Consider the following 26,370-nt stretch of genomic DNA (forward strand, 5'->3'; position numbering starts at 1 on the left):
GAGAGAGAGAGCTAGAGCGGGAGAGCGAGCGCAGCTGACTACCTGCGCGAGTGAAACGCACTGGGAGACGCTCGGGCTGGCAAACGCGCGCTGGTCTGTGGTCATTCTCCTCAACAGTCTGAATTGTAGTTTTTTCAGAGCAAGCACTTCAAAAAAGAACGACAATCCTTTGGTGGAGCAAAAGTAGGCAGTCATGCACCTGAACAGAGACGACGAGGACGGTAAAGGTGAGACAGAAAATTCCATTGTCATACTTTCATAGCGTACTCTCGCTGATTTCTATAAGATCGCCCTTGAGTTGTAGACAATCTGTCAGTGTTGACCCTCCGTAGCTTCTAATAGTGTCTTCCTCAGGTCAGCTTCATAGGCTGCTTGCTTATAATTAGTTAGTGTTGTGGTATGCATGATTTCAGTAATCATTTGATTCCGTGTGGGCAATTCACATACACTGGAGCGCAACCAGTAGGAACCAGGAAACATTATTACAAATTTGTTCAAATAATTTGCCCATTGCAGGCCAGAACACTTGTTGTGTTTCGTTTCACGAAAATGTTTCCCTTTGCTTTTTGCCTTCGCGTCTTTGAATGAGCTATCAACCATCCGCGCACAAGGTCATCATAACCTAATCACATACACAGTCAAAATAGTGGGCTTTGTGCATGGGTTTGTTAGGATGTGAATGCGAGCGTGATGCGCGTGTGGGAGGGGGGTCGTCGTAAATAAGGGGTCTTTCTCGTATTTTGTCGCCCCTGCGTGCGCGAAGAGGCGGTCTATCTTATCGAGCGCATCATGGGTCGGCAGCGGCTCCTACCACGGGTACGGGCGAAAAGATGACAGCGCGTAATAGATTCCTGACGAGGGGAGAATGTCTTTCGCCCTTAAATCTGGCCTGTGCCCTTTCTCATCACTCCTGTTGCATGCAGTGGGACAAGTTAGGTAGCAAGTAAAGCTAAAATTAGATGGCATACCCCTACAGTAAGACAGAGGGCATATGCTGTCGGTGAGCATCAATTAATGAAGATTTGGAAAGAAAATGTGAAGGATTCAAATCAGTCAGTTTTAGATGTTAGATGATACTTACGCAGAGGCTGCTCACCACGCGCAATGTTTTTTAGTATAAGTGTTTTTGTATAAGTGTTCATTTTACAGCTAGCCTCCCAAAATAGACACTGATTCCTGCACACAAGACACATGCGCTGAACCGTTACGCATTGGACGTAGCCTCACGTTTTGGATGATGCCATTCTGATTGGACGATCGGTTGTCTGATGAGCGCGCTTGGTTCGTCTGGGTTTCCTCGCATGCCGGTGCTCCCCGCTCCGCGTGCCCTGCTCCTTGAGAATTCCCCACGCATCTCAAGGTGGAGTGAACCGAAGGGAGAGACTGACTGGCTTTATGTATGTGATCTAATGGGCTGACATATCGATTATTATCTCTTGATATATATATTTTTTTCCTGATCTGAATCAACACGTTTTTTAATGTATAAAAGGAATGTTTGCTGAGGAATAGTGTTAACATTCTAATGAATAAAGTGATGTTAAAATAACATGGGTCTGATCATTAATCAGCGTTCTCCTGTTCAAGAATGATGGTAAATATGGGACCTTACCATATGCCGTAAAACTAGTAACCTGATGAATAATTTTCTTAGGTCAGATTTACTAGCCATGTGTTTTTATGGACACATACGTTCTTTGAATATAATTTGTGATTGTGTCGTTTTAACATGTTTAATTGGTGCAATGAGATGTTTAATGGGGTGCAATGAGATGAAACTCTTATCCATTCTAGACTCCTTTTTAGAAATAATGCATTATCTAGGTAGAATGCTGTTATTATCTCACTGTAATGATAAAGTCAGCCCTTTATTGATTTTACTGATGTAGCTCAGCTCACAATTCAGCAATAAACCAACAAATGTATCCCAAAGAAGGAAATCAGGGTAAGGAAAAAAGAGAGAAAGACCTTTGTTTTTTAAGTTAAACCTGTCTGAGTTCAGAACTAATCATAGGCCTGTCTGCATTGACATGGTGACTAACCTTAAATGTCACTCCAATCCACCACTCCCCTCAAAGCAACACCCATTTAAGAAATGTCAGTCATTGTGTAAGAGAGTGAATGAGAGAAAGAGTGAATGAAAGAAATTGGGGTGGGGTGGTGGTGGTGGTGGTGGGGGGGGGGGTTGGAAATCCAACTGCCTGAGTTTTACTAGTGTAACAACTGTATTAGACTTCAGCTTTTGTCTTAACCGGAAGCAACTGGGTCTGTGTGTAGGAATCATACACTGAACTTATCATCAGGGATTTAATACTACTGAAAACAAGCAGATTAAATAATGGTAGATTTGTTGCGGGGGCGGATGAATGCTAATCAGCTGAATTAAGAAATGTAGCGCAATTTTATCTCCACAAATAAGTGCAGAAATATAACTGTTGCTACTCAAACATTTTGCTTAGAAAATCTCCAATATAAGCATGTAGGAATTATTGGAGATAAGTGGCTGATATCTGATAGGATATCAATGCCTTTGATCTCTGTCAAACTGTTGAAGCAGAAAACGGCAGAAAAGAACAAGTAAAGAAGTAGATGGGCAATGAAAAGCAGCTGATTGTGATTTTATTTGGTGATGCTACCCTGCAATTCACATTCCACCTTTATTCCTGCCATGGCCCTGCTGGGTATTTTTCTTTACTGCATGGCTTACAGACCTCCTGTGCCTGTCCTTCTGTAGACTTTGGCACCAACTCTGCTCAACAACCTAATTGGGCTTTTGAAAGGGCATTGTGAATGTTAAGGTTTGGCTGGAGATTTACTACAAAATCTACAACTACAACAATATCAACAAAAACACGATCCAATCATTGTGCGGTTTGAAGCAGTTACATATTCTGGACAAGATGCAATACTGCCTTCAAGATGAAATCCTAAATGCCATTGGTATTGCAGGGTGTTGCAGTGATGTTGCGATAAGCCAAATACACTGAGAAGGACAAAAAATTGTCCTTTGTTCTAAGAAGTTATTTGTTCATTCATTTGTTTTTTTTGTTTTGTTTTTTTTGTGTGTGTGTGTGTGTGTGTGTGTGTGTGTGTGTGTGTGTGTGCATGTGCGTGTGCCTGTGTGTGTGTGTGTGTGTGTGTGTGTATGTAGGGAGTTGCTTAGATGACAACTGAGAGTGACTGGAAGTGCAGGTTCATTTGGCTATTATCCAATCACTTTCCTTCAGTTAGACGTGACATTGCGAGCTGCTGTAATCCTTTTGGATCTTGTGGCTGGTGCCTGGCACAAGATTGAGATGAGCATAAATTACTTTCAGACCGAACTTTCAACTGTTGCCTTTAGTTTGTTTGGATAAACAGCCAGTTCAGAGAGACTTAATTTCAGCCACCCACCCTCAAGATGCTTCATGTCTTTGCTGTGATCCCGCTCTCAGCACACCTGGGCCAGGAGGTAAAGAACATGCAATACCTGGCACACTTTTGCTGGACTCTGGGACAGAGCCATAATGTAGGTTGTCTGAGGTTCCCATAGGACTCAGCTGGGAAACACAGATATAAATCCTTAACTTTGTCTGTGGTTCTGGCTTAATTGATTGCTTTTCCTGTAAGTCTTCCAACCTGCAACACCCTTTTTGTGCATGGTATGCGGTTATCACTGGGCATCGGAGACTTGTATCACCTCATCTTATTAGCTGACACTTTCTCTTAAAGGGACAGTCTTCCTGGAGTATCTTAAGGCTATGCTTGTGCTTTGCTCTTCAGGGGTGAAGTAACAGGATTTTATGACCAAACACAAAACCCTGACCTCCTGTTTCATATCCAAAATCATTGACACCCCCCCCCCCCCCATACAACCCGAGTTCCAGTCCAGTGGGTTTATTACAGAACATACAGCATAGTGTCCAGTCAATCTCTCAGTGGTAGTAACAGCTGCCTTTTTTTTGTTGTTGTTGTTCATTTCCTTGTAAGGAGATGGATGGCTTACTATTTTTGAGAGCCAAAAATGAATGAATGCTAATCTGTCCTGGATTACCGTTTTATCGGCCTAGCAGGGCAAGGCTGAATGTTCCTCTTTGTGGACTACCAGGTGCTGTGAAGTGCCACAGCTGACATGAGGGGAGCAAGCTGTGAACTCTGACTTAAGAGCATTCCTTGTGCCAATGAGGTTGGTGTGCCATTCAAAGACTGTTTGAGTGCGTTCTGTGGAAGTGAGATACCATGAGAGAGGTTGGAGGGAGAAGTAAATGCATGTTGACCTTGTGGGTTTGTTTAATTTCCTCCAGGATGGATTTTTAAATGTCTGCAGGTAATTGCATATTAATGTGTGCATCACTCTGGTCAAAGGCCGAGTTAATATTGTAGCCAGAGAAAAGAAGAAATGGGTAGTGAGTGATTGACATAAGCACCTTTTTCGAGGGATGAGAGAGGTACAGAGTGTGTGGTATGCACTGAGGGAAGCAGAGTGAGTGAGTGAAAGAGAGAGACAGAGAGAGAGGGTGATAGAGGGAGAGAGAAAGAGAGACAAAAGAGCAGCGATTAGTCAGGAGTGTAATAACTGTCTGAAAGGGATGTATTTTTATCCTGTAGCACAACTTGCAATGGGTGTGCAGGGAAGGTGCAGGGTTCAGATGCAGAAAACAAAAGTACCCACTTTCATTAGGCTGACATCATTACACCCACATTACATGGTGATATCAGTCACACAAACCTGCCGCTTAACCGCACAGCGACACTTCAGAGCCTTAAAAAGCATCGGTTGCCAACGCCTGGAGGACGGCCCTTGAACCCACGCAGAGTGCAACAAGCAATGGATCGCCAGTAGGCGTCGCTATGGAGACGTGACCCTGCGACCCCCTTTCTGGCACACACACTTGCAGAATGTGGCCAATCAACGGTGTCTCATGGGAGGAGCTGGATTGTTTTCAGTAGTGGCATGTGCAGAGCTATAGGTGTCTATCTTAGTTCTGTTGCCCCTCCCATCCTGACCAGCAGCCAATAGCTGTTTACTCAACATCAAGCTTCATAGAGCATACCACGGTCCCTTTGGACTGAATGATTGCTTGCTTATGGGCATTAGATAAACCACTGGAATAATTTCAGAACCAGTGTTGAGTGTTTGTGCCAGAGTCGATTTCAAAATACAGCTGCTAAATGTTGATCCACTATATATTTTTTTTACAATTTACTGCTGATGTGCATCTGATTTTATGCCTGAAAATCTTTATTTATTTTATATATATATATATATTTTTTACATCTTTCCTTCTGTGATGATTGATGGGTAACATAAATGACAACAGTAGTTATCCTGCCTGACCATTATGTTAGCCCTCACAATGAAGAAAACCAAAGGTCTTGCAGCTCCTGAGCAGTTTGTGATGTGGGCATGTTTTGAAAATAAAGTACACTGTTGGTTGCCAGCCACTAAGGTGAATTTGAGTCTTGGGCTGAACCCTCCCATGCACAGCCAACCACTGAATTGCTGAATTGTTTGTCTGAAAAGAATTTCGATGAAACAGAGGAATGCGTGCATGCACCATTTCTACTGCTCTTATGCACTCAAGCCAGCCTTTTTTTGCATCATGCTGAGTGAATGGATGAGGTGAGGAGCACATGAAGGAGGAGATGAGTGAGTGAGTGTGGAGATGTGGGCTGTCACTAACCAGTCTCTCTGTGTGGTGAAGAAAAAAACATGCAAATCTAATCTGTACTGGCTAAATCTGAAGAGGAGAGTCCTGAATTCCAAGGACAATAACAAGTGGTAGTAGTGTTGTTTTTCAGCTCAAGCTCATATTGGTACCCCTTTCCCCCATAGAGCTCTGTTTACGATGGTCTTCTGTAAAGGAGTATAGAGCGGTTGAACACAGTTCAGTGCATCCACTCCTGTTTATTATCCAAAATTGGTCTGAGAATAAATGAAAGAGAGAGAGATATGAGAAAGCAAGACATATGCGATGGAGAGAGATGAAAGAGATACAAGATATGAGAGAAAGAGAGAGCGAGAGAGACAGAGATAGAGACAAGAGCTACAAGAGTGAGATATGAGAGCCAGAGATGTGATAGGGAGATATGAAAAAGAGAGAAAGATATGAGAGAGACAGTGAAGGAGAAGAAAGACACAGAAACAGAGATATAAAGAGATAGATATCTGGAATGTATTTCTTTGGAAAACATTTGTGTCTCTGTGCGCGTTTGAGTCTGTGTGACTGCACGGTATATATAATTTGATAATCATTAGTGCAATAACCTATTGGCCTTAGCAGTAATAATATTGCAGGTGGCTGCGATATGTGAATGATCCCTCCACCAAGTGCTGTGAGCATCCTCGCCAGTCTCAGATGTTGGGGATGTGCATTCTGTGAGTGTTGAAGTAATGCAAGGCAAACCTTAACCATCAAAAGTTCACACGTGTATTCACCAGCTGCTTTTTAGAACCACCTTGTGGTTAGAGAATTGCTATTGCTATGCAGAGCTTGTGTTAGCCATCCTCTTCATCAGTGATCAGTCTTTGACCTCAAGACCGCTGCTGGCCCTTGTTGGTTGGATATTTTTAGAACAGAACTCTCTTGGCACAGCAGTGACACTGAAAAGTGTTAAATCCAAGCAACACTTCTGGGTCAAACTTGTACCAGCAGAACACCTGCAACCATGCAGGTGCCATATCTGTGTTAATGCCATGTTGAGAATAACCTGACACCAAAATAATATTTGGTCAGCAACGGTCGTGTGCTCAGAAACTGACCAGAGCAATGGAGATTATGACTGATGTGGATGGCAATAATTGTACAAAAGCACACCAATAAGATAGGTGTTCATAGTGGCCAATGAGTGTACATACAGTAGTGAAGAAGTTTCTACATAAAAGTGGATGGTAAATGTATATTGCAAGGCATGTAAAAAATCGCAATACTATCCCAATATACTATTTTTTGTCCATATCATGCAACTTTTGTGTTTGTCTGTGTGTGTGTGTGTGTGTGTCTGTATGTATGTGTGTGTGTGTGTGTGTACTATTACATAACTGTTTCTGGTTTAGTTCAGTCGTACTGACTCACTGAGAAATTTGCACACTCAGACACACCCTAGTGCTATCACCATCTTTGTCCCATCTCCTCATTCCGTCTCCTTCTCTCCACTTTCACCTCCTGTCTTTGCTTTTCTTCTTTTGTCCTTGAGTCCATGTCTGTCCAATCCTATCACATGGGCATGCAGTGTTTCTAGCTCACATTCCCTGCCTCACCTGCATTATTCAAAGGGTTTTTGCCCCACCAACTTTCTGGCAATGCGAGTAAAGATGATATTTACTTTGGGGTGGGTGGGTAGAAAATAAGACTGGGGCCATAGCAAAAGAGATGGTGGAGACACGTGAAAGAGTAGATGGTGGCGTACGAAGGGGACAATGTATATGAGGTTCCAAATCAAGGGCACAGAAATCCACTGGTTACCGTGAAAAGAGAGAATATGGGAGCAAAATCAGAGAGTATAGGGAGACATGTCAGGACGAGTGTGCATCTTAAAGCCAGAATTGTATGTAGTCTCTGCCTTCAGAGGCAAGAGCTTCTGAGTGCGTGGGGGGGGAGAATGAGAGAGTGAAAGAAAGAGACAGTGCAAAAGAAAGAGAAATAATAACAAAGAGAACAAGACACGCCATTTAATCTCTGAAGTCAAGAAGATATTAGAGGTCTTCGGCGGCTGGTCAGGAGAAGAGACAGGGAGAGAACGAAGATTGGAAGAGGGGTCTCTGTGCATATGTTTATGGAGAGCTGTTTTTATGTGATTTGTTCTGTGCATCGAAATTCCATGCCTTACAGTTCATGAACCACTCAATAGGGAGCCATTTGTGAAAACATTCATCATGCCATGAAAGAACGTTGCGAAATGAATTACAAGAGAACACAGGGTTCAGAAGGAAGGATAAGTGTGGATCTGCTTTTTCTCTGTAATAATTTATTACGCGTCAAAGGCATGTTTGTTATAAACTGCTCTTAAGATGGAGTTCTGTGCACTGGAAGACGTTTTTAATGTTGTGTGTAAGATTATGGAGGATAACTGAAGCAGACTCAAGTTAGTGAGAAAAGGCAAAAGACCAAGAAAAGAAAGTGTGTGTGTGTGTGTGTGTGTATGTGCGTGTGTGTGTGTGTATGTGCAAGTGTGTGTGTGTAGGTCGGTCTAAATGGAGCTCACTAACATGGGAGAGACGGGGATGATGTAACTGCTCCTGGATGTGGTATGATTCATATCACCCCTTCGTAATCTCACCAAAAATACAGCTAGAGATTTACACATCAGGCTAGAGTCACCCCAGAAAAGACGTGTTTGTGCTGTAAGAACAGTATTTACATTAGTTCAGGATAAAACTGTGAATAGGGGTCCAGTGACTATGTTCTAGATTGGAGTGTCAAACTTTGCAATTGTAAATGCGATTATAAGGCTTTCCAGTATAACCAAACTGGGATATGTGGAAAGAAAAAAAACATTCTTAAAAATGGAAGATGAAGTCATCATTCCTGGTGGAAGAGCTGGGATTACAGGCTACACACATGTCCCGCTCCCTGTGGATTCTCGTCCCCATTCAAACATCCCAGCGGCTTCCAGGCAACTCATTACTGGAGCCGAGAGGCAAGTGTGGAGAAAATGAGAGCCAAATGGACAGGTGGAAGAAAGGAGGAGCTCAAACTTAGAGAGGAAGGGCATTATTAAGCAGGTGTTTGGGTGGATGTGAGAACGGGAAAGTGGGAGAAGGGGGGAGAGAGAGAGAGAGAGAGAGAGAGAGAGAGAGAGAGAGAGAGAGATACAGCCCAGTAACTACAGAACTTCATTTCAAAGTTGGTAATTACTCCAAATTTGACTGTTGTATTACAAATAGCACTCATGTGTCATCCCACGCAACACTTAATGCTAGCTTGGAAACAATATACAATGATGACTTTTTACATTCTTCTTTTTCTTGCATATATCAGAAAGTAAGCAGTCCCCATTGTAATAAAACCCTCCTATCCTTAAAGAGGGAGGGCAAAACAGAGAGAAGCAAATTATCATTGTGAAGAAAGGAAAAGATGAGAAATGTATACATGTGTCACAGATGAGACAGATGTATACAGAGGTGTGTGTAAGCTCATTGAGATAAAATAAACAGAGGGGGAGGAAGTAATTGAAGGGTAATACACAACCACATACACACACCCACACGGACAGAAAGGGAAAACATCGCCAAGAACAGATGGCGAGACATCTATTCTCCGACAGTCTGACAAGGCACGCCAAGACACTCCAGTCTGGGAAAGAACAGGATACATCTAACATGCCCAGAACAGGATTGGTATACCACACACGTAAACACCATTCCACATTATGTCACTTTATAACATTTTGGGTCAGTACATTTCCCAATATTATGTCCACAATGAAATTTTATGTTCCGAGCCAATTCCCTCTTTCACAAAGAAAAAATTGCTTGAGTCATAAGGAATTCATTTTTAATATGAAAGGACAGGAATGAGGAACAGGGAAACCTATACTATACATGTAGATTAGTATGGATAGTAGTTACCAGAGCAGACTGTAATAACAGTGGTTTCCCTTAGAATGATAAGCAAAGTATTTAAATTATGTCTGTTTGGTGGCATTGGGGAACTGTTCTCATTATAATGATGGATCAGACCCAGATACTTATTCAAAGCACTATGCCAATTAATTAAATAAACAAGATGGGTTAGCCAGACTTGCACTCAGACTCACGGAAGTGTTTCATGCCAAAGTTGCAAGAGAGTTGTGCGGGCACACACACACAGACACACACACACACACACACATACACACACACACACACACAGTGCTACATACACAGAGATATACAGTCTAGCCGGAGGGTGTTTCAGTAACTGCTCCATCTTCAAATGTTTTGAGATGAAAGGGAATGGCGGATGTAGAGATGCAGAACTCGCCAACTTTCTCTCCGCTGTGTTTCCCCTTCCACTGAGTATGTCAGCACCTCCACCTCTCCGTCTCCAGTTCTCAAGTTTACTCCTCTTCCCGACTGTTCTATGCCCCTTTCCTTTTCTTTTGGATCCTCTCTGTTCTTTCCTTTCATCTTGTTTCTCTTCTCTCAACTCACCTCTTCCCTCTCATTTCTCCTCTCTCCTCATTCTCCTCATTTCTCCTCTCTCCTGTCCTGGCTATTCCTTCTTTCATCCCAATGCTTACCTTGTGCTGTTTGTTTGCCATTGCTGCAAAATGTGGAGGTCTACAGGGAAATGTGTAGAGCCCTGCTCTCTCTCTCTCTCTCTCTCTCTCTTTCTCTCTCTCTCTCTCTCACACACACACACACACACACACACACACACACACACACACACGGACACACATTATCATTTTCCTGTGATTATTCATTTCTCTGTTTCTCAGTTCATTGCACACTCAAATATGCTATTTAATTATGGAGAGAGGGAGATAGGTGATACAGAAACATGTGAGAAAAAAATGCATTTATCCTCTAGTCTGCTGCACCCCCCCCCCCCCCCCTTTGGTGACTTTAAGGGCCCAACTGTATGTGGGGTGTATAGAGATGTGTGGCTGGCTATAGATTGTTTTGTTTTTTTTAAATAACAAGCTTCTATTCAAAGAAGCAAATAGAAAATATAGAATTTTATTTTAATTTTGTTTTAAAAAAGAATATAAGATCATGTCAGTCTAGATTGAAGAAGTCCAGGTGTGATGGATGGGAGGAACAGCCTTCCCTTCAGGTAGAATGATAGTCTACTGTGAGTAACACCCCCACCCTCACCCAAACACTCCTGACCAGCTCACATTGACACATATATAGTAGAACATGTTCCAATGGGTTCTTGGTCCCAAAGAGCTGCCAGAGGTAAATTTGCGAATGAGAACAGAATGTTGCTGCATAAAAGGTGCAATGTGCAATGCTCAAAGAGATGGTCGGGGAGAGATTTGCACTGGAATTGGCTCACGTTTACCCTGGAGTCATGTGGTTGCAGACAGCACTATGTGCCTTTTAAACCTTGTGCCCTTGCTGTTGGAAGTCAAAGCGCTGGTTCACTGGTTGGCTGAGGAGTGTGTATGTTGTGATTGGTTCATTGGCTGGCTGATCACATGAGAGCTGATGCCTGTTATATGCAGTCCTTTTTCTGTAATCATCTCCCGAGCTCCCCCTCAAAACTGCAAATGATCTACTGACTGGATGTTTCCATGTCTAAACAATATAGCTAGCAAGATTTCTATTTTTTCTTTCTTTTCTTTTTAAAAAAGTGTGGGAAAGACTCTGGGTCAGGGAAGGAATGAAGGATGCAGAAAGCAGTAGTACCAAATAGAGCACTATTTTTTTCTTCATGTAAGAAAAGAAAAAAGGAAATGGTCCTAAATCAGGTTTTAACTTTGTCACGTCTCAGTGGTTTCACAAGGGCTTATCCACAGCTGGGCACAGTGTGTGCAATTCTCTCTCTCTCTCTGGTTCCAGCTTCCCTACTAACAGACAGGATGTCATATAACTGTTAAGCACACAAAGTTAAATACCTGGAGGTTCACTCATGCTATCTCCACCCTGCGGACGACGCTTGGGCATGCCTCCACTGCCACATAACCCATCGCCCAGTTGATGCCAGAGAGCTAGCCAGCCTAGTGAGAAAGGAAATCTACCGCCACCATCTGTGCCCCCGGTCTGTGGAACACCTCAAATTTATAAGGCTGAAGCACCAGATACCAACGGTTGATCTGCACATTGGCATCCAAGGGTTGGAGCCACTGCAGCAGGGCAAGGTCTATCCATAGGACAAAAGAGGCTCCCAAGAGGAGGTACCAAAGGGTGGAGGCCACCCACTTGATAGCAAGACATTTGTAACTAGTGCAAAGGCATTCTTTGTCAATGTCTCACACATGGACAGCTTGTAACTAAAGTACTGCACCGGGCATTCCTGTTCCTTAACCACTTGGGATGAAATGGTCTCCAGTCCCCTCTGCAACATGTCCGTCTCTAAGACAAAAGAGAGAAAAATCTGGTGATACAACAGCTGGTCCCCACAGAGGGCCACTTTAACCTGGATAACCTGTTGGCAAAGCTCCGTCTACTGGACTGGTTCTGGCGCTCCCTTTTTAGTGAGATCAGTCAGCAGACTAGTAATCTCGGTTCGTCTAAATGACTTCAGAACAACAGAACCCAGATGCTGCTGCCAGTCAATAGAAGGTATGCACATGTGCACGTAATGTCACAATTGGTGAGAGTCACTGTGGTTACACCCATTGAGTGGCAGAAAGACCAAGTGGCAGTAGTAGTGTCCATTGTGAATGCTGCAATATCTAAATATCTAAAATGGGAAAGCGCTCTTATACGATTGCCCATGCAAATAGATTCAAAAAGAATCCAGACCTATCTTTATACAGATCACCAAAAGCTAACGAAAAGAGAGGAAAATTTTAGCTAGCCAGGACATACTGAGTTTAAATAGTTATACCTGCAACACAGAAACATAGCCATGTTTTGGTTTTGTCTAACTGCACATATTATGGCGAGTGACATATTATGGAGAGTAATGATGATGAATAGCCTCTTTCCCAATCCCCAGTGTCATCATGTACAGACTTCTGAATCAAATTTTTAAATGTCTGATTAAACTGCTTGACCAGGCAATGAATTTGGGGATGGAAGACACTGGTGTGGATGATTTAATCCCCAACAATTTATAAAGCTTGCGCAGGGTACATGACATAAATGCTGTGCCTTGATCAGTCAGATTCTATTTCTGAATTCCAACTTGGGAGATGAAACAGAAAAGTGCCTCCACACACTGCATACTGATATGTTGCATAGCGGAGTAACTTCTGATTAATGTGTTGCATAGGACAGCAGGACTAATGCAGAGTCTTACTGCTGAATCCACTGCTCTGATGGCATGATGAGGTTCATACTAGTTATTTTAAAGGGAACCTTGATCAACGAGAGGGGGCACAATGGTGATATGGGAATGACCAGGGGATTAAGCAACTGACATTCATGGCATGACACACAAAACCAGCACATATCACTTAAAATTCCTGGCAAATAAAAAGCTGGCCATTAGACAGTTCGGTGTTTTCGTCCTGCCCTGAAAGCCCTGCCATAGGATTATTATGAGCTGCATGGAAAAACATTCCTCTGTTGCATTTTTGCACCAACTACTGGATAACTATTTCATCTGCCTAAGTGCCACATGTCATTCTATATAACCTATCATTAATAATCAAAAAGTGTAGGTTTCACAGGGCCACTCCTAGCTCAAACACTTCACCATCAATTGCTCTCACTTGATTGAAGGTGTGTTTCGGGGTGTTGTCCTGAGACTGCATCAGTGGGAAATCCCCCAGGGAAAGGGCAATGGGGAGCCATGATGTAGGATGACAAGGTTTGGCCCCTCCTTATGGTAGTGGTCATGGTAGCCCCTTTCCCCTGGCCCCTCCTGCTCTGGCTCAGCTCTGAATGGCCCTGGAGATCCTTCTTGTTTGAGGGTGGCACAAATCACACACACCCCTAAGTACATGCCTTACTGTGCCCAAAAACTGTGGTCAATCTGTGCCCAAAATTAGACAGGGGGGCTAATGGGGGGACTAACTGCTGCTTTGACTATATTTCTCATCCTGGGAATCATTAATGGCAGGCACTATCAGATATTTGTGAATCACCCCATGTACACACCTCACCTTCACCCAACATACTGCTCCTAATACATCATATTGGATTTAGTGGATCATGCTCTGATAACAGTCTAAATCCACCAAGGCCTGAAATATCCTACTTTGTACATTCACTGGTATGCAGTACATCCTTGCTCAATCATGGGAGGTTTGAGTCAAGTCAAATTTATTTATATAGTGCTTTTTACAACAGCTGTTGTCACAGAGCAGCTTTATAGTCCAAGCCCCCACTGAGCAAGCCAAAGGCGACAGAGGTACTCTTCATTTCCATGGTGTGGGAAAGGGGATAGAAAGTGAAAGAGGGGGTTCCTGCCACATATGCCACAAGATGATCCTCAGCCTGCCAGATAGCCTCCTTTAAGGAATCTGGTTGATGGCATTGGATCCATTCTGCCATCCCCTCTGGAAGACTGGGCATTGGTTGTACCAGTACCACTAGGTTGATGATGACTGTGGAATCATGCTCTGGAGCAAAGAGCCTCCGCCAGCAACAATCCCAGAGCTCGTGCATGAAGACAAAGGGCCAGTCGAACTCCTTCAGCATCAGGGTCTGGACATGCTGTTGGTTTTGCTCAGGAGTCTGGCCAACATGGTGCCAGATGGCCTCCTCGAGGGTCTCATATTCCAGCAACTATGCTGCCGGCAGCTGCTGGGCTTCTAAGATGGACTTCTCCTGAGTTCAGGGGCAGCAGGCCTGCTGCCCAGCACTCAAGCAGCCAGAAACAAGCAGCTGTCTTGCGTTTGAAGACCTCTATAAAGGCTTCTGGGTCGTCTTGTGGATTCATCTAAATGGGGCCACAGCTGAAGGACAGGCAGGTGTCAGCAGGCTGCGGAGGGTTTGGCAGGTCCGTAGCTTTGACGTGAAAGAGCTGCTCCCATTGGACCTTGATGTGTGCATGATGTTTTATTTGTTGCAGACTGGTGAGAGTCTTGATAATTTTTGGGATTTTGGGACAGCACACATAGCGCTCCTTTCTTGATAAAATTAAATAATAATAAGGAAATAGTCCCAAATCCGGTTTTAACATTGTTTGTTCTCAGTGGTTTCACAGGGGCTTAATCTGCATCTGGACCTTCTGTGCAAGATGCTGTCTCTGCTGCTGTCTTTCCTACTGAAAGGAAGGATGGCATTTGAGCAGGGTGCTACTAACCACACACAGGTGCAACCAATTTTAATTACCCACCGGTTTATCCTGGTCCTCTGTCCACCTAACAGATGATGATTGGTCACGCCTCCACTGCCACAGAAACAGAGATTATTTCTTAACTAATCTCTGACACACAGAACTGAGTTTTATTATCATAAAGTATAGATGGTTTTATATGCTACTATCAAGACCACTGTTGGTCTCAGTAGAAGTTAGCAACCAATGCTGGCTATTGGTCAGTTATGTATGTTGTAGTCCAGATTAAAAATTTGGTAAGAAGGCTGTTCCTAGAACTGTGCTTGTGCATAGAATCTGGCTATTGTCAATACAGTCAATTTTTCATACTTTACATTTCCTGTATTAACACACATTGGTATAGCTAAGAAATTATAGGTCAATTGTCATGTTTTTGCTATGTTCCAGAAATAGCAATCTATAAAGGTTCTTAAACACCCCATAAACTATTTTATAATATGTCCCAAATAAATGACATAAACAGGGATTATTATTAAAAGCATGATATGCCATTCAAGTCCCAAGTGTTTGTGGCAATCTAATTTTCTGTAAAAAAAAATTTTTTTTCCCAGACAACCCTGGAGAAAACACAGACAATTTGTTCCTCATCCAGAAGTAGTCTAAACATCTCCAAAATTGAGCATATTGCTCTAATTCATGAGCAGTACAAATATGTAAATTACTAAAACACTCCTTTAGCATTGATGGCTATTAATGATTGGCTGGAGGATGGCTAAAACAAACTGCACAGCAACAGCTTGGCTATAAACTTTAACTTTATATTGTTACAAGATGTTTCTAATAAAATGGGGTTTTAAATAATATGACCAGATTTAGCACTACCCATGCTCACATAGCTTATCACAACCATATAAATTGCAGTAACATCTTCATGTTTAAAGCTAATCCAAAGTTCCTGTGTGCTGTCAGAATATCATAGCAACCAGCGCTCAGTACAACCAAATGGAAAATAACCAGTCAACTATTTCTTGATTACAACCCAGACACCAAACGGTTTTTCACAATGTTGGCATACTGCTTTTTTTTACACCTTTCAAATGCCCCTTGATGACAAATACTCAAATAAATGCCAGAGTACCAGAGTGCAAGAGAAGAAATAATACTCTTTCTCACCTAATCTCACTGAACGTTATTGTTGAGCAGAAATAAAAATTAGGTCCATTAGATGATAAAACTAGTCAAGTACCAACAAGTCCTCAAGACGCATCTGATTATGGCATATTATTGCTTATCATCTATATGCCCCAAACGCAGTTGTCCATACATAAAAATCACATACATAAGCACTGTGCTGCAGATACTCTGAGAAAAGTAGAGGAGCGCTTTTGAAATGCTTCTTGTTACGTGGAAGGCCCCATGGAGTTCTGGCCCCTGCATATTTTGTGATCCTTCCTCAACAACACACCCACTCCCACAGCTTCTGGTCTGGCAGTTGCTTTCTCCTCTGTATCTCCAGGTTTGAACAAAAGAGTGGGGGGAGAGAATGCCTTTGGCTGTGTCTCCCACATTCTCTTAACGTGGTGCGGGTAGCTCCCACTCTGACAATGCTTAAAAAAAAAATTATTTAAAAAACAAATTTGCTGAGATAATCTTTTATTCTGTATTTGCATAGACTTTGCAAAGTATTCATTTTTAAAAGCATTTCTGCTTTGCCCTGAAGATGGCTACTTGGTTGAGAAAAAAAAAACTCTGCTTTCAAAAACCCTATTATTATTATTATTATTATTATTATTATTAATGTCCTATTATTTTTATAGTTCAAATTTCTTTTACCAAACTAATCAAAGAAGATATCACTATCAGATCTTTATCCAACATGTCTTGCAAAATGTCAGACTCTTTGGCAATGTGCAGGATGTGTTTCCATGGTGTGTCGCTAGCCAGAGGTGCCATTTTGTCCCATTAATGGAGTTTGCTTTTAATTATTTGTGTGATTGGTCAATAATGAATAAGTGAAGTAATTAAAATGCCAGAGATCTGGAAGGCACACAAAACACAAAGCTGCTGACAATTTAATGGATCACGGGAGAGAAGCGTGACTCACATGTAGACTTGTCTGCAAATTAGTGCTAGTCACAGGTGACTAGCATGTTGTCTTCACATGCCTCATAAAAAGGATGTGCAATGGGAATCAGTGGACCTCAGAATCATGTGTAAGGTCTCAGCCCAGGGCTGGGCAATCAGCTAGGCTGCCTTCAGCCACCAGAGGCACAGGGTGGTTCCGGGGTTATCACGGTCAATTAGCCACACCTGTCCTGCCTACTTAAATAAACAATCATCTTTATAAAAGTGATTCTTATTTATGAAAGTAATTATTTATTTATTTTTATGGGGGGTTTTCAATAAAGTGCAGCTCACATGAGATGAAGAATCAGATTTCTTTGAACTCCTCAAATGAACCAGTATCCATAGATCAGGACCATCCATTGGTCCATAGAGCAGGTTCCCCCCCCCCCCCCCATGTAAGCAGCCACGTTTAAAATAGATTTAGTGCAGTCGAGCTGATACAGCCAGGCTGCTAGTATTAGTATAATGGTTGTTTCAAAATGTGAGGAAGAATCATTGAAAAAGAATGACTTATTGCTCCTTTATGAGCATCTTACAGGCTTTCTTTGTTTAGTGATCGGGCAAAACACAAGGCTGGTATTTCAAGTAGAGACCTTAAAGGCTGTCTCTTTGGTCTCTTTTGTCTCTCTCACTTCTCTACAGTGTTGAGTTGTACCTTTCCCTGTAGACGTCCCTCAATTCCTCTTGGGTACCTTTTGTCAGCATTCTCCCATCCCTTAGAGAATTCTCTGGCTTTCCATGTCTTGTTGTCTTTTCATTAGCCTTCCACCTTGTGTGTTGGGAAAGCCAATTTTTGAGAAGTTGTATTTTTCTTTTTGCTCTCTCCTTTTACTCCCCTGAAAGCCTTAATCATTTCCATTTTTTGTGCTGTCTCCAAGGTTCACTGGTAACATGCTGCCTTGGTAACCCTAAGAGCAGGTAACCCCACCTTGGCTCTTGGTTTTCTTGTTGGGGAAGTTCCCCAAACAGTTCTCCAGGTCCAACTAGAGTTAACTCCCTGCTGAGCCAGATATTTTTTGCTTTGTTTCTGTGGTTTGATTTTTCAAGGTTACTAGCTGCTCTGCAGTTGAGTGTTCAGTTGGTGTTGGCTCTGTAATTTGCACTGGTCTCTTGTCTATGGGTACTGGTGTTTAAATCCAGCTTGGGGGTGCTGGAGGACTGATGTGATGTCCATCATCATGTGATGGTTTAGCTCCCATCTTAGAGAAATCCCATTAGATTGACTTAAAATAGCCCTGAATTCAAATAGTTATATCATGTAACAAGTGTACATACACTTAGAGATCAAATTATTAGGTACACCTAAAATGCCAGCCATACATTTTAAACTCAACTATAACATAATCTATCATTCTTGCCAGAACTATTGTTCTCTAAAATCATCCAACTAAGTCCTGTAGCTCGAGTACAATGTGTCATCCTCTATTGATCTCTTTCATGAGAGACTTGGCTTACTGAATGCCTTTAATATTAATTTATGCAGCAAATGCACTTGTAAATACTTAATGCAAACATGTATTTATATATAAATTTGCAAAATGTCCAGACATCCAAATGTTATTTTATAAATAGGTCATCCACAAAATAGGCCACTTGAAACATGCCACGAGTGTACAGAGAACAAGATAAATTACCCTCCATCAACTGATTTCTGGGTGCAAAGGACTAACCGAAAAGTATTGCTAGGTCATAGGTTCAGCTAGTGGGTGTATCTAATCAAGTGATAACTGAGTGTACGTCAACTGTCTTTGCCTCTACAGTCTACAGCCTGCAGCCAGCATTATCAACAGCATGTGTATACAAGTAACACAATAAAACCAAGAACAAGTTTTATTTGTCTGAGCATGCTTCCTTTATAGCAGCAGATGGCAGAGTACTGTAGCCTATTAGATTATCTTACCCGCCACAGAAATTCGAATCTACTCCTATTGATTTGATGGTGGCCTCAGATTCAGTTTGCATTTCCTGAGACCTATATAAAAGTCATTACAGGCTTTTATTTAAGTTGTGAAAAACACTTCCTGCCTTGCCTCTTCAGGTCATCAGGCCTATAATCTCTGCTTTTAGTTTGCTTAATAAGAGACCTTAGTTTAACAAATTCCAAAATGTGAGCCATGTCCTGTACACATTTGAATTGTGTGCAGAAGACATTAACTATATATGTAGAGATACTACAGGCAGAGATAATATGCAGGAAGTGCAGGCTGATCCATTAGACACCCCTCCAGAAACCAACAAGCTATATAAACAAGCTATATAAGTTTGACTTTGTTACAACAATGGTGGGGTGTGAGGGGAACTCTAGCATGCCAGTTAATCCTGCTTCATGAGAGCCTGCATTCAGCTTGGTAAACTAATGGGCACTATACTGCCCCCTATGTGCACTTTGATGCAGACGCAGGCTGTTTGTCCACACTGTTGCCCACACTGTCTGGATAGGGTAGCTCCCCTACTCTTTTGTTTTTTGTAGTCCGTATCCAAATCCAACCGTATCCAAATTCTGGGGCACGGTGGATCCTGCTTAATTGCATTTTCCACTGGCCTTACACAATTTGAAAGTATGTTAAGCTGATTAATGAGTAACATAATGTTATAGTGAACTCGCAGGAGTAATTCTTGATGTCTCCTTATGAGGAGCCAACGTGCACATGACATCACAACTGCAGCCACATCTTTTTGAACTATAGCATTCGCGTATTGTTAGTCACCAGTAAAGGTCAGATCAGCAAGTGTTTTCTGGGAAGCTTGATGACCATGGGATGCATAAGAGCTGTGTATAAACTTGTACAAACATTGCGCTACATATGTTTTACACACAGATTAGGGTTTGAAATGTCATTCTGACTGCACAGCTATAGTGTAGAGGTCTCATCTGAGAGACCGGCGAGTGGAGGTTGCTCAGACTGGTAGGGTGGGGTGGGCAACCTGTCTGCACTGTAAAGCTGCATTTGTGTTTCTAGCACTTTTTAATGGACTCGGCTGTCGCAGCTGCTCCGCACAGCAGTCTATCAATGTACTTTGATTTAGACACATATACACATGCACACAATGTACATCACTTTCAGGCAGGGTAAACATGCTGCTTTTAATGAAGTCATAAAGCTTGTTCTGGACACACACACACGCACGCATGCACACATAGACACACATATACACACACACACACACACACACACACACACACACACACACACACACACCATGATAGTGAGAAAAAGCCATGTACTGTTTAATTATGCTAACAAAAATGTTAAATGTAAGGCAATATATGTTATCTAAAATCCTAATGGTAGGTATTTTTTTGTGCTTCATGATGAAAAAACATTTTGCAATTATGAAAACATCTGCTCAACAGAAGAACGTCTCTGATCTGCCACTTTCTAATGATCCGGAGAGATCAGAGAGAGAGGTGCAGTCCATCCTACATGACTAGATTTAGTCACACAGGATCTCAGGGCTTAGACAGCACCTGTGACTTGCTAATGACTGCACTGCACAAAAGACTTGGAAAAGAAATATTGGTTCATGAATCTCACGTGATTGGACTGATTGATTTTATATTACATAAATCAATGATGGACCTTTAGGCTATTAATGAACCTAAATTGCTTGTATCCAAAATAGAACACAAAGCATAAATATTTAAATTAATATCAGTGGTAGCACACACAGGCACACACACTGAAATACATCTCATTTTGTTCTTCTGTTGAGCAGATGTTTTTTTTTTCATAATTGCAAAATGTTTTTTTCATCATGAAGCGACAAAAAATATCCAACATTAGGATTTTAGATAACATATATTGCCTTACATTTAACATTTCTTTAGCATAATTAAACAGCACACACACCGAAATACATCTCCTTTTGCATTGGCTTCAAATCATGTTAACATTCTGAACCCGTGACTAGGCAAACTGCCAAAGTGGCGGGGTCTGCCTTAAACCCCTTCCATTTCGTGTGGTTCTCTCTGTCTCTCCATCTATTCTCAGGCTCTTGTTCTGCATTTGGACAGACGAGAGCCACTCAGCGTGTATACCTGACACTCCACTCTGAGCCCCCATCCCTCACTCTCCTCTCCTTCTGCTGCCTTCTTTCCTTCCTCTGACCTTAATTTTCTCTCTTTCTCTCTCCCTCCCCCTCCTTCTCTCTCTCTTCCCCTTGCCGCGACGCTTCCATCTTGCCTCTTGTGGTCTCGTCCCAGTCTCCAGTGTCCGTCCGTGCTGCCTTCCGTCCCCGAGCGCTTTCAGCCAGCCTCTCTCGCTCCCTCCTTCCTACCCTCTTTTCTTCTCCTCTCTGCACTTCCTGACACCGAGGCTCACCATCTCCTCCCCGCTGTTCCTCACCTGGGGCACCTCCTTCTCGAATGCTTGAGCCAGCCTTCCCTAGCCTTAAATACATCAGGCCTGCATTCGCTTCTCAAGGCCGTCTCCTGAACGCGTGTTGCATGCAGCTGTCAGCTCAGGGGCTGCACCCCTCGTAAGACTGCCAGGCGGAGGAGGATGCCAGGACCCTGTTTGATCACCTGTGCCGCGACGCACGCCAGCAGACTGGCAGGCAGACAGGGACTGTAAGGCAGACAGGGACAAGGCACCATAAACAGGCATCTGAATAGGGTGGACGTGCAGGGGGATAACAAGATCAACAGATTTGACAGAGGGGCTGAAATTGAGACTGAGCTGATTTTGGATTTCAGTGTAATTGGATTCCAGGTTAATGCTACTTGATTCTATTTGGAAATAGGACAGGGAAATAGAAATAGGAGTAAAAATAGAAATTGTGAGAGAGAGAGAGAGAGAGAGAGAGAGAGAGAGAGAGAGAGAGAGAGAGAGAGAGAGGTAAGAAAGAGAGAGGTGAGAGAGAGAGGTGAGAGAGAGAAAGAGGTAAGAGAGAGGTGTGAGAGAGAGAGAGAAAGAGGTGAGAGAGAGAGAGAGAGAGAGAAAGAGAGAGAGAAAGAAAGGTGAGAGAGAGAGGGGTGAGAGAGAGAGAGAGAGAGAGAGAGAGGTGAGAGAGAGAAAGAGAGAAAGAGGTGAGAGAGAGAAAGAAAGGTGAGAGAGAGAGAGAGAGAGAAAGAAAGGTGAGAGAGAGAAAGAAAGGTGAGAGACAGAGAGAGAGAAAGAGAAAGAAAGGTAAGAGAGAGAGGTGAGAGAGAGAAAGAAAGGTGAGAGAGAGAGAAAGAGAATGAGAAAGGTGAGAGAGAGAGAGAGAGAGAGAGAGAGAGAGAGAGAGAGAGAGAGAGAGAGAGGGGAAAGTAACAGTAAATAAGTCAGTGTGAACATAAAATCAGTCAAGCCACAAATCAAAGAAATCACTCTGAGACATTTTTAATATATTTTTTAGTCTATTGTCTGGAATTCAGAGTACATAAAGTCTCATATATTGCAAAGGACAGGGAACAAGGGGAGAATTATAGATGTTTTGTGGGGCAAAGAGCCTTATTATGCCTTAGAATACATTGTGATGAGAGAGAGCACCTGTTAATGAAATACAGGAGATAATGTGAGAATTTGTGCATGCATAAAAATTCAGCTTGATCTCTGTGTTTACGCATGTGCATTTATCAACAAGCGATTGACTAGTCCCTGCACTGTTGATCCTGGCTGCCACGGGAGTCCTCAGCATGGTGCGCATCTGGCCTTCTCATGAGGTCCTGTCCTGGAAACAGGAAGTGTGGGCAAACATATCCTTCACTGGACGATCTAACACCTCCCTTTATGCGTTGTGTTGAGTGCAGTCTGGTTTCAGTTAGTAGAAGTAAACTGGAAACTAAACTGGAAAATTTTTTTTTATTTAACAGCCAAAGTGTGCTGACATACCCCATTCTGTTCATACCTGTGTATGTCCGTGTAGTATGAAATGATTGCCTTTAGCAATATCTTTGTTCATGGCATTGTCGTACTGAAATGGTAGATAACTTGAGTAAATCATTCAGGCATTTTACAGATGCATAAAGCAGTGAGAATATTAACTACCCGTTGGCCTCTCCTGACCACCTTTATTGGAACATGCTACTTAGCAATCAGACCACACTGAAGTAGGAAATAATTTTCTTACCTCTACTGAGACTGATTGCTAGCCATGGCAATATGCTTTCAACAACATGTCAGAATGAATCACAGCTGAATAAATAAAAAAAATTTAAAAATACAAAAAAAGTATTTTGGATCCGGAAGACTGCCTCTGCCTGAACCAGTGCCAGTGTGAAGTAGGTTGCCTGAGACCCAGTGAGCTCCTTAAGCTGCTACCTCCTGTGGTTTCAGGAGGCTGTCAGTTCTGCTTGACCCGACAGAAGGGACCTCAGTCAGGACCGGGACCCGCTTGCCGTGAGACTGATCCTAACTGCCGATAGGTTCCCAGGTGATAACCCATAGCTTGGGGCTGCACCTGCTGTTGGACAGATTCCAGCAAGATCCTCACTTACCGTTATGTTCACTGTACCTGTAAAGAGTGCACTGTCACTTTGTTGTAAAAATTATTTTCTAGCAATTTACTTGTAGCCTGGAAATCAATTTGAAGTGTTGTTTGTTCTTCGGGCAAACAGCAAACACATTGTTCTGTTCCATTGTTCTGGAGCCCTGATATTTGGAACCCAGAACTCTGAACTTTGGTTATATGTTACCAGCCTCTTTTTGATGTGAACAGGCACCTAATTAATGTCACTAAATTTGATTTTCCCTTGGAGGACACCTTAAAATATCAGTTAAATGCAAAACCTATTTCTGGATGTATTTACAGAGGTAAGGTCTGTATAAGAAGGCACATCTAGCTATTTTCAACACATTTTTATACTTGTATCATGACTGCGCTGCCTGTTTCCCCATGTCAGTGATAATGGTGACTGGGTTTTAATGATGTGTGATTTGTGTTTCCAAAATGTGAAACGATCACAAAACAGACACAATTAGTGCATTATTCCAAAACTGCAAATCCAAATCAGGCCACATAACATAGCTTTAGGCACAATAGACTTAATTTAGCCTACTGCGGCAGCAGAGTGCTGGCCTTAGAGGACTGGAGTCTGGCTGAATTAACTGTAAATAATTTCTGAGGACACATAGAGAAATTATGTTTATTAAACACAGATAACTGCATGAGTGACACCCAAGCAAATCAAGATAAAATGAGTGCTTAACTGAAAGAAGTGTGACATTATTTATTTAAATAGAAGAGCCAACGTTATATCCTGACTCACACAATTTCTACATCTGCTTACTAGATGTCACACATGCACACACATACGCACACATATGCACACATTCAGCAAACACAATCATTTGAAAAACAAATGTAACTTCTGTAATGATTCCATGATCTTGACTTGCCAATTACCTGCGTTCTTTGCAATAGCAATCTGAAATGCCCAATGAAGAAGCCCTCGGGAAACCAAATTCTGGAATCCAGAAGATTGGATTTCAATACTGGTGGAAGAACTAAATGTTATATCTGAAGGTCTGAATGCCATACTGCCAATCCTTCCTTCTTGGTTGTATTCAGGCATGTTTGATTTATGGGATGTTCACATAATCAGTTTTAATAATTTGTCTTTGCTATTAAAACCTATTTTACAGCGGGGCTGTTTTGGAAACATGGAGCAGGGCTCTGACTCACTGCTGCCCCTTCTGGTTTGGTGGTGTCACTGCTGTTCCTTTAATGATACTGAATGCTCTTAGTTCACCCAAAATCTCTAACTTCATCTTGCCTTCTCTTCAAGATATGAGATGTCCTCTGATCTCACACACACACACACACACACCCACAGACACACCCACACACACACCCACACACACATATATATATATATATATATATATATATATATATATATATATATATATATATATATATATATATATATTATGGACACCATCACACCTGTCTGAACTTGTAGGACATCCAATTTCAAACCCATGAAGTTACCCCCACCACCACTTTGTCTCCACTCTCCATCTGGCATTGCAGATAGTGATCTCACCTTGTGTGCAGCTGCTTTCCCATGGAAAGCCAGAAATCTCCTGTCACACATTTTTTTTGTACTAATGTTGATTTGGAACTCTGTTGTGAATAAATGCAACAGAGGGCTGGTAGGTTTGCATGGTCTACCGCATAATGACTAAATACTTACAGTTAACCATGGCAGATCTAGAAGAGCCATGTGTAGCATCAGAGCCAAACAGAGCTGTGTTTATAGTCAATGAGTTTGTAGGTGCAACCCATTCTGGTGCCAGTGTTTATGATAACATGGCTTGGTGCTTGATTTTATTGAGCCATATAAATGGGTTTGGCTGAAATATCCATACTCAATAATTATAAGGGGTGTTAACATACATTTGTGTTTTGCTTGGCGTGACTTAATCATTTCTATATATCAACCTTAATTGAAATAGGCATAATTTCTTAATAGAGCAGGATTTGTTATAATTCCTTATAATCATACTCTTCCTCTTGCCGGCAGGGGCATTTCTATGATTTCTGCTCCGTATCATCCTTTATCTGTGAGAAGGACTGGATGACAGAAGACATTGCCTTGAAAAGGGTCAGAGAATATAAGTGAAGATCCACTTGCAATGGCTTTTTTTGGGGCGATGACCTACAAATAATCTTGTCACTGATTTGTCATAACCCTGTCAGAGCCTTCTGGGCAGGAAATGAAAAATGGCCAATGAAAGATGACATGAACCTATTTGTCAGCCACTGGCATGACCCAGTCCTTGAAATACTACTGGCCTGTGAATGTTCGCCTCCTTAGAAAGAGTCTAGAAATCAATTATCATTGCTATATTGCACATTTCTGTTAAAAGGGATTGGTCTGTATATCTTTGGCCTTTCCAGTTCAGTATACTTGTCAATGTTGTAAATACATGAGTAATGTAGTTCACAGATAAGCCAAATTGCATAAAGTTAATGTAGTTCCCAGTGTAAATGAATGAAGTATAGTGCTTATTCTGAGACCATTATAGTGTTATTATTAACAAGCATGCTCCTAATTTGAACTTCTAAATAATAAAATCTAAATAGTCCTTGCTTCACTCATGATATAGCTGTGCTATTGCAAAAAAAGAATGCTCCCTGACATAAAGCATGTTTTAAGGGTACCTGTCAGATATATTTTTTTGTCAGATTCAAAAGTCCACCTAAGCAGTGTGTCAGTGTGTAACATGTGGTGACCCAAGTGCCGCAGGGCGAGGGGCAGGACGCACAGACTCCGGCGACTGGGACATACATTTATTTACATAGAAACACGGAATGATAATGACACTCACAAACATTACAAATGTTAACACGAACATGAAACATTTAACAAGAAACAAGCACAATAAACACACATACGTTTAACAACAACGAAAGGAACATTACAGCAAAACGTTACGACGTTACATCCACAATGACGAATAATCCTGCACACTTTGATGAGGGCTTAAATATACAAACAAAACAAACT

General features: G+C 42.0%; 1 protein-coding gene across 3 annotated transcripts in view; it reads left to right on the forward strand.

Annotated features, from left to right (window-relative positions):
* The window catches only part of syt7b (synaptotagmin VIIb), a 72,650-nt gene continuing 46,280 nt past the window's right edge, over positions 1–26,370 (forward strand). Inside the window, exon 1 of one of the 3 annotated variants that reach the window (XM_081710079.1) lies at positions 1–227. In XM_081710079.1, the coding sequence (XP_081566205.1) occupies positions 194–227 (34 nt within the window). In that variant the 5' untranslated portion in view covers positions 1–193. The remainder of the gene's footprint in view (positions 228–26,370) is intronic. The other 2 variants (XM_081710080.1, XM_026997839.3) reach the window with 2 other exon arrangements.

The sequence above is a fragment of the Electrophorus electricus genome, chromosome 3 (assembly GCF_041902795.1).
Source record: "Electrophorus electricus isolate QZ-2024a chromosome 3, ASM4190279v1, whole genome shotgun sequence".
Lineage (NCBI taxonomy): Eukaryota > Metazoa > Chordata > Actinopteri > Gymnotiformes > Gymnotidae > Electrophorus > Electrophorus electricus.